At 47.2% G+C, this 8,298-nt stretch overlaps 1 protein-coding gene across 5 annotated transcripts in view; it reads left to right on the forward strand.

Annotated features, from left to right (window-relative positions):
• The window catches only part of TTLL5 (tubulin tyrosine ligase like 5), a 178,291-nt gene extending 177,412 nt beyond the window's left edge, over positions 1-879 (forward strand). For all 5 annotated transcript variants that reach the window (XM_019499231.2, XM_019499232.2, XM_019499233.2 and 2 more), the window contains one exon: positions 290-879. In XM_019499231.2, coding sequence (XP_019354776.1) covers positions 290-330 — 41 coding nt within the window. In that variant the 3' untranslated portion in view covers positions 331-879. The remainder of the gene's footprint in view (positions 1-289) is intronic.
• Positions 880-8,298: the final 7,419 nt, after the last annotated feature.

Raw genomic sequence — 8,298 nt, forward strand, 5'->3', positions numbered from 1 at the left:
AGGTGCATCCGTGTCACTGCACCCCCACTGAATCTGCCTCTGAGCAGTTGAAGGGATACCTGCTGTCCCTAGGCTTTTAAGGAGTATCTGTAGTTTTTAATGTTGGCTCATTTCAATGGGTTTAGCATATTGTTCTGTGCTCTGGTGCTGCTGTAGTGAGGTGTCTGCCCTGCTGGGGCGTTCCACACATGTAATGCTAATTCTGCACCCTGTGGATTGGCATAGCAGTGTTTCATACTGAGTGCTCCTCTTGAGTTTGCTCATGGACTTTGCTTTGTGTTTTTTCCAGCTCCTACTCACAGTGAAGGACTAACCCTGAGCAGCAGGTGAGAAACACAGTGCACTGCTCCCAAGCATGAAGCAAAGGATGACGCAGCAGTGACTATTCATCGTACTGTCCTCCCCACAACACTCTGACCAGGGTGGGTGTGAGGCCCTGCTGCACATCTCGGAGAACTCCCTGAAGACAGGAGAGCAGCTGAGCACTATGGGACTGGTAGTGCAGCCCACGTTGAGGTGCCCTGTTGACTCTGAGCTTCTGTCACTAAGCTTTAGGGTTCCTTCTCTCCCACACCTTCCACTCACTGGCCATAGAGGCTCACATAAGACAGGTCCTCTAGCTGTCTTCATTGTGCTTCCCGAGGTCCAAGTTTGAACATGAAGCCTCCCTGTCTGCTCAGCCATTTCAGCCCATCCTAGTCTTTTAAAAGCCAAGATTCCCTGCCCATGAAGGGATGCTGCTTATACCATGTGACTACCAATGACAGAAGAGGACTATTAGACCATGTGACTAAAGAGATCCTCATTTGGCACCACCTTGAATTCTGGCAAGAAGCCATGGAAACACTGTTTGAATAAAGTAATTTCATTTTGTTTTGATTATCTTTTCAGTTATTAATTTGCACCCTAATCAATCTTTGCCCCTCTTTATTATATTGGGCAGGATTTTACAATCTGTCAGAAATGCCATTTTCTTGGTGGGATGTTTCTGTTGCGGCTTATTTTTGTATTTTGATTTTTCTTCCTATTTATTAATGCTTCTTGAACTCTTTCAAATTGGCTGTTGTTCCCAGACCCAAGCCTGAAGCTGAAGATCCAGGTGGCTCCTGTCAGCTGTAGCAGTGGCTTGTTGCAGCACCCTGGTCAAAGTTTGCCTAGTGCTATGAAGATTACTCTGCTGGTCCTAGAGGAATGCATCAGCAGCTGGAAATTGCATTGGGAGCAGACCCAGCCTTAAAATGCACACTGAGCAGCTTCAAACCTTGGTCAGTTTTTTTTTGGTGCCAGGTTCATGAAATAACCTATGAGGTTTTTACATATTTTCCAGCTGCTCTGTCCCTTGCAAACAGTCAAAGGGAATGATTGTAATGGACCATGTTCCTGATCAGCACAAAGGCTCTTACTGTGATACCAGGCCCCACACTAAACCACTTACTAGGACCCAGTTTCTTTAACCCTTCCATTCTGTTTACTGTTTTTTCTGATGCTAAAAGATTTTTTGTAAATGACTGACAACAGATAGTTGTTGGTGTGGGAAACTAAGGCAGTATCAAAGGAAAAAGACTTTTTGCCACTGGGAATCCTGCTCCTAGTGCAGTGGTTTTCAATCTGTAGTCTGCAGACCCCTGGATCATCTTCCCCAAAGATGCCAATCCAAGCCCATCTTCTCCAGAGGTTTCTAAGAAAGGAGAGGAAGTTCATTATGTTCCACAGAGGGAGAATTTGACTTTGAAACTACCTTCCTGAATAGTTTTAAAGTAGAGGATATGAGCCACTGAAACAAGGCTTGGAAACTGTCAGGATTCAGACCTACCTGTTACCTTATAGAGAGAGGTTTTATTAACCCCACAGAAAAGAGAGTTTTCCTTGCATCTTCCAAACTAAAGGAAAGAATTGCTGATCTTTGGGAAGACCTGTACCTATTATATTAAATTGAGTGTCATAGGTCCTTGGAAGTCCCCTATACCAGAGGTTCTCAACCTTTTGCATCTTGTCCCACCTATGTAAGGTCAAAAAGTCCTGGTCTCACCAGTCCATGGGCGGGCGGGTCTCCTAGAGGCCAGTCAAAGAGCGGGAGGGGGCAGGGGGAGTCCCCCAGCAGCCAAAGTGTGCAAAAGTGAAACCGGAAGTCCCGCCGTGGCACACCACGACCCAAGTCCCACCTAGAGGACACGTCCCACCGGTTGAGAAACCCTGCCCTATACTTCTGGTCCCCAGTGTTTGCTTGCATGGGCAACAAGACTGAGCAAATAATGTGCTGTGGGCAGCACTGTTCTTTGGTCTCTGTCATCTCAGATTTACCTTTTCAATTTCCTGTGTCCTACAAGCACTGTTGGAAAGATTCCTGCAATCCAGATGCCGGGGACCACCCTACGCTATCAAATTCAGGTGTCAGCCTTCATGCCTAAACCCACCTCATTCCTTTGCAGATGGAATCAGCCCGTTTCTTGGACTGGGAAGCACTAGACACATGGGTTGTTTTGTCTTTGCAAGTGGTTACTGTCTCATGTCATTTAAGCTCAAGAACTATTCTCACCTGATGCCTCTAACCTCCCAGAAAGGAGAAGCTGCAAGCAAATTGACACACCACCTCTGAATTGCTTGTGCCAAGCTTCCTAGCTCATGTTGTCACTGTTGTTTCTAGTTCCAAAAATTCAACACAGAATCTTTTTGGTCTACTCCATTTTTTGTTCTGCTAATTTGTCTCCAACTCTTCAGGTTAAGGGTTATGTCCTTCTCTGGGGTCCTGATTCTGACTGAGGTTTTCATGTGTTATCCAAAACAAATGATAAACAGCTATAACACGGTATTACAACAAGTGTTCTGTAGTAGGAGGAGGTCATAGTCTATCATGATTGGACAACTGGTTGTAAGTCAACCAAATATTCCAGTTGCGGTTTACATGGTCTGCTGCCTTCTTTCTGTCACAACCCAAAGTTGTGATTTTTTGTTTGTGTGCGCGCTTCGGCACCGCTAAATTATTTCCCGCCAATTTGTCGCTTTCTTTGCATGGTAGAGTTCTCTGCTGCAAGAGAGAACTCTGGTGCAGCGGGGGATTTCCCGCCAGATTACAGCTTCTTTGCAGGGTGCATCTCTTTTGCATCGTAGTGATGCACGTTGTAAAGAAGTTCCCGCCATTTGTATTAGGAGTTACGCCACATTATTGGCCCATTCCTAATGTAGGCACACGTGGCAGCTAGCGATTGACTTGCTAGCCGTACAAAAGGCTTGGGTAGTTTCCGCCCAAGTCGGAGGAGGGAGGACGAGAGAGATTCTGTGTGAAGATCTCCAAGCGCTGCGGACCCGACGCGCCTCCCCTAAGCAGACAATAGAGGCAATAGAACCGAGCCTACGGAGCTTTTGCTTCTAGCCTCTCCCCATCGCCGAGCGCAATCCTAGACGTATCCCTTTCCTGTAACTTTGGACCCGCGGAGCCTAAGTAACTCCGGGGAAACTTTGAACCCAACCGAACCAGACCCGCGGAGCCTAGCAAACTCTGTGGGAGCAATCGATTTGTCGTGTTCCTCTAGTGAGGATCCAAGCGGGAGCTGTGCCTGGAAACCTGTCCAGCCTACACCAATACCATCTTTGGGTGTAAGTAAACAATCTTTTCAATCAACCGTTACGCCTCCGTAACTAATTCTGACTCGCATGCGCTGAACCGCCCCGTGGTTCTCTCCAGCCCCATGTGCCCGGGCTGCTGGCCACAGCCCGTGTGCAACGAAGACGGGTCCGGTTTGCCCCGGTTCGCCCCCGGCTCGCACATGGCGGTGAGAATAGGATCGGAATCACTGCCGTACATGGCGATGAAGGTGGGATCGGGGCCCGGCCCACACACTTTCACCAGTAGAGTTTATCAAAAATCTTTGAGACCACTCTGGAACTTTCTCAGGATGCTGCTGCAAGCTTGGCTCTGGTACTGAGAGGACCACAAACACTTGTCACAGGAGTGGCCGCAGATCCTTGTTTCACTGGTGACCAGGACATCCTCTTGGCATCACACCCTGTCCCCCAGACAAACTCCCAGAGCAACCTGCCCATCTGAGAAGAAAATCCTTGCTGTCTTCTCTCACAAGACTAATAATGGGCAGGAAATCTTTTTTGACTTTCAGAACAGCACCTGCAGCTGGGATAGTCTGCAGCCCAGCAGTTTGGCTCTACAGTGCAAACAGATCACAAGGAATGGATCTTCTGTTACACCAGATTTGAAGGATTAGTATATTTGTTTGCCACAAACCACAACTGCAAATTATCTCTGTACTATTGCAGATGCAAGGGCCCCTAGCACTAAGAATGCATTATGCTCTGTCCCATGAAATCACAGCCTAGTACCTGAAAGGGTTGTTGTGTTCACTAGTTTCTTAAGATCTTGTGCCACCTTCCCTATGCAATCTCATACCCGAACTAGGTTTGTTCTAAAAGGAGCCAAGCAACTTGAACCTGAATCCCTAAAACTCATTCTTCTCTGGAAAGTCATTGTGGTGACCAGAACTCTGTGTCCTTGTTTGAATCTATAGGCATAGGTGGCAATCACAGTGCTGTCAGCCAGGATAAGAGAAATAGCACCCATTGTTTTCAGGTCCCATTTACTTGCTTTCTCTCTGGCAGTGCCCAGCTTCCTTCCCAAGTCAAATCCCCATTTTCCCCCTGAACAAAAGGTATCTATTTCCTTTCCTTCTAACATAACTCAGGATGTCACAAAGAAGGGACCCTACCCTCATGTCACTCTGCATAAACGTTTCACTTGGAAAGGATAAAAGCCATTCAGGTCAGTTGATTCCCTCTCCCAGTTCTAAAACATAAACATGCAGAGGAGCTTTTGAGGTATCAGATTTTCAAGGGGTTTGTTGCTCTGTTCTTGAAGGATCGCTTTAAGCATGGGTCTTTTCTAAAGGTCCATTGGACAAGAACTGAGGTTCCCTCTTGGAGAGAAAGTGGGATACTATAGATATGCAAAGAAAAGAGCTGTTCTTTTTATTAAGTATCCTAGGGTTCACGTTAAGAGACCTGTTTGTGCAGCTTTTGGGTACCTCATTCTAAAGACTTGAATTTAAAACTCATTACTGTTTTTTAAGTCAAGGAAAATATTTTCTCCTTCATATCTATCCAGTGTGTAGGGCAGGAGGCGGATGTGGGGGGCAGGAACTCTGACAGCCTGCAAGGGAAAAGCCATGGTTTCCCACATTTTTTCTCCATTTTTAAAGTTTGTTGATCCATGTTTAAAGTTTGTTTGCCACCCTTCCATATATTCTTGTGACCCACTTTTGGGTCATGACCCACAGGTTGAGAAATGCTGTCCTAGCTGAAGCTGCCAAGTAGAGACCATTCCACAGGTTATTAGGATCCTAGTCAGCAGGTGTTGTTCTGCATTACTATATATCATTTTAATCAGTTTCAAGAGTGGATACAGTAAGTCAAACACAGGGCCCCATGAGAATTAGCAGGCATGACCTCTTCTGTTTTTTTAATGTTTTTTCCCTGCCTGTGGAGAGAGTGGACCCATTTATATGGATTTGATGGACTACACATTGAAGAAACACTTTGAAGAGATGGAGAACTTTCCTTTATACGGTGGAACTGACCCTAGAACTCTCCACCTCCCTCAGTGCGACAGAAGCTGCCTTGCATTGAAACATGGAGCTACTTGAAGGACCTCTGCATCACAGACTGTTGCCATCAGTGAGACCCTGTCACACCTATGAGGCCAGGGCTGGTTTGGTGTGCAATGTAAGTCTCCACCTCAGATGACATGAGCACCTCAGATAGGAACAAGGCAGGTTTCTTAGCAGCCAGGAAATTCAGAATAGGATCTATGAGCCTGAAGAATGGAAGGATGCTAAATAAACAGAGCAGAAAAAGGGAAAGATCTGAAACCAGATGATGTGAGGTTGAGCTGTTGCTGCTTTCAGTGAGAGAAAGGTGTGTCTGAGTTTGTGCTGTTTTGCCTTTTGATTGCCTGTCAGGTACCAGCACCTAGTGGCTGGAGGTGTTGGTGGGGGAAGTAGTTCACATGCTAGGGGCAGAAATGGTCCACTGTTTTTTCTTCCCTATGTGCCCATTCAGTAGCTGGGGTTGATGCAAAGTACAGCCAACCCTAAGAGCTCTATTTTGTAAATGCTTCTATACTGTATCCACCCTCCAGTAGTACACAGTGAAATGTTGTTCCCATGCATAGCAATGAAGAACAAGGTTTGGCACAGATACTCCTACCCAGGCTGTCCCTCATGGCAGTGCAGAATGCTCCTTTCTCCTTTTCTTGGATATTTCTGAGTAGTTTGCTATACTGAGCTAGGTGCAGTATGATGGGGTCATTTGCACCTACCTTTGTTCCTGGGAAGGGGTAAAGGATTGCACCTGTAGTCATGACAAGCAACAAGGGGCTTACTGCTTCCACCTTTCTTCCCACTGTCCAACCCACAGCTATCCCCCAGGTAACAGAACATACGGAGAACTGCTTTCAGATCTCTTTTTCCTTTTCTTCCCCATCCTAGCATTCTGAGCCAATCACTGTTAATACTGGGCTCAGGAACATGTTTGACCTGTCTGTAACCAGAAAGTTATTGGGTTAGCTCATTGTTGCTGTGCTGTCACCAAGAAATGCGATAAAAGATTTTCTTTTCTTTACCCCCATCAGGCCATTGCTGGTCCTGCTGCACTACAAGATGCAAGTCCTTATGTTTCTCCATTTGTAAAGGGGGGTTCATGATTCAGACCCACTGTGCTGTGGGCTGCCAAAGTTACTTCACAAATGCCTTCAAAGTGCTCTAACTGCCATGTATTATCATCAGGTCTTGTGCTCTAGTTCAGCCCTTTGTACCCCTTTTCCCCCACTCCTTCAGCTGAATGGGCAGTGAGGCCAGCCCAGTACTAATGAACAATGACTGGGGAACAGGCTCCAGTTTGTAAACCAAAACTTCCCAGGGGGCTGCTAAGGAGATTAGAAAGACCTCCTCTGCCAACTGGCATCTGGATTCCCCCATCTGCGTAGCTATAGCTAAGCATTTACAGCATATCCGCCAGCGTGTTGGCACAGCCACTGTGTGCACACATGCACACACACACAACCCCTTCTTCTGGAGTGGATATGGTGGGGGAAAGGGAAACACTAGCATTGAGAGCACCTCTTTCCTACTAGAGGATTGGATTAGGCACAGTAAATAAGTGGGGGCAGGACTGGGCAGAGTTAATTTCATCATGTTGATTGCAGGTCAAGGAGACCCAAAGAGATGAAAAGAAATAAGCTGTGCAGTCAGCAGGCAGTACTTGTCACCAGAGGACATTGCCCTAACTACATGATTTAGGCTAGTAAAGCACACAAGATGTAATTGCACCTGCCCTAGCCACCAGCCCACCACTTGGGGTTTTCCTTAACTCTTTAAAATGCTTGAGATGGTATTGGGACAGACAGCACCACAGGGACATTAACAGCAACTGTCTGCTTTGTGGAGAACCAGTCTGGGACTCCATGGAAAGCTACCCCACCTGAGGTCCATGCAGGAACCTGATCACAGGTGACTTAGCACTACCAGCCAAGTGTCATTTTCCACAGTTGTTGGGGATGGTGAGGTGATGGGGGAGAGGGGGCTCTGTTATAGTTTTCAAGATCATGACTAGGAATGACTGAGCATCTATGAATCTATGAGTCAGAGGACTTGCATATCTAAAGCCCTGTTGGAGCAGGTCTGTTTATGGGTTCCCCAGTATCTAGAGCAGGGGTGCTCAACCTCCAGTTTGCAGGTCAAATGTGACCCATGGAGCTTTGGAATCTGGCCCATGGGTCAGGATGGTGGTGGGGAAGCAAGGGCAGTTAATACTACCCACCCCCCACCAAAATCCCAAGACCTGGGATTTTGCAATGGATTGGAGCTGGGCCACAACCCTCCCCCCACCGCCAGAGCAAGGTTGGACCACACCCCCTTCCCTCTGCAGCTGGGTTGGGTCCAGGCTGCACCCCCTTCTCCCTGTGGGGCCAGGTCATGTCCCTTCCCCTGCTGCTGGTCCTGGTTGGGGCAAAGCCTTTCTTCATGTGGCTAGAGCAAGGCTGGGCTGCCCCCTACCCTCCTCTATATAATCAGATGGGGTCCCACGCTGGGCACCAGATTGGGTCCACAGGCTGGATCTGGTCCACAGGGTGAAACAAGCATTGCCCATCCAACCCCACAGGCAAAAAGGTTGAGCACCACTGATCTAGAGACATCTGCAGGCAGAAAGCAACATATTTCTCTGGAAAAATCACATCTTTTCTAAAGGAACATTAGATTGACTGATGTATGGACTGTACCTTGCCTTGAGCACGTC

Source organism: Alligator mississippiensis, chromosome 2, assembly GCF_030867095.1.
Source record: "Alligator mississippiensis isolate rAllMis1 chromosome 2, rAllMis1, whole genome shotgun sequence".
Classification (NCBI taxonomy): domain Eukaryota; kingdom Metazoa; phylum Chordata; order Crocodylia; family Alligatoridae; genus Alligator; species Alligator mississippiensis.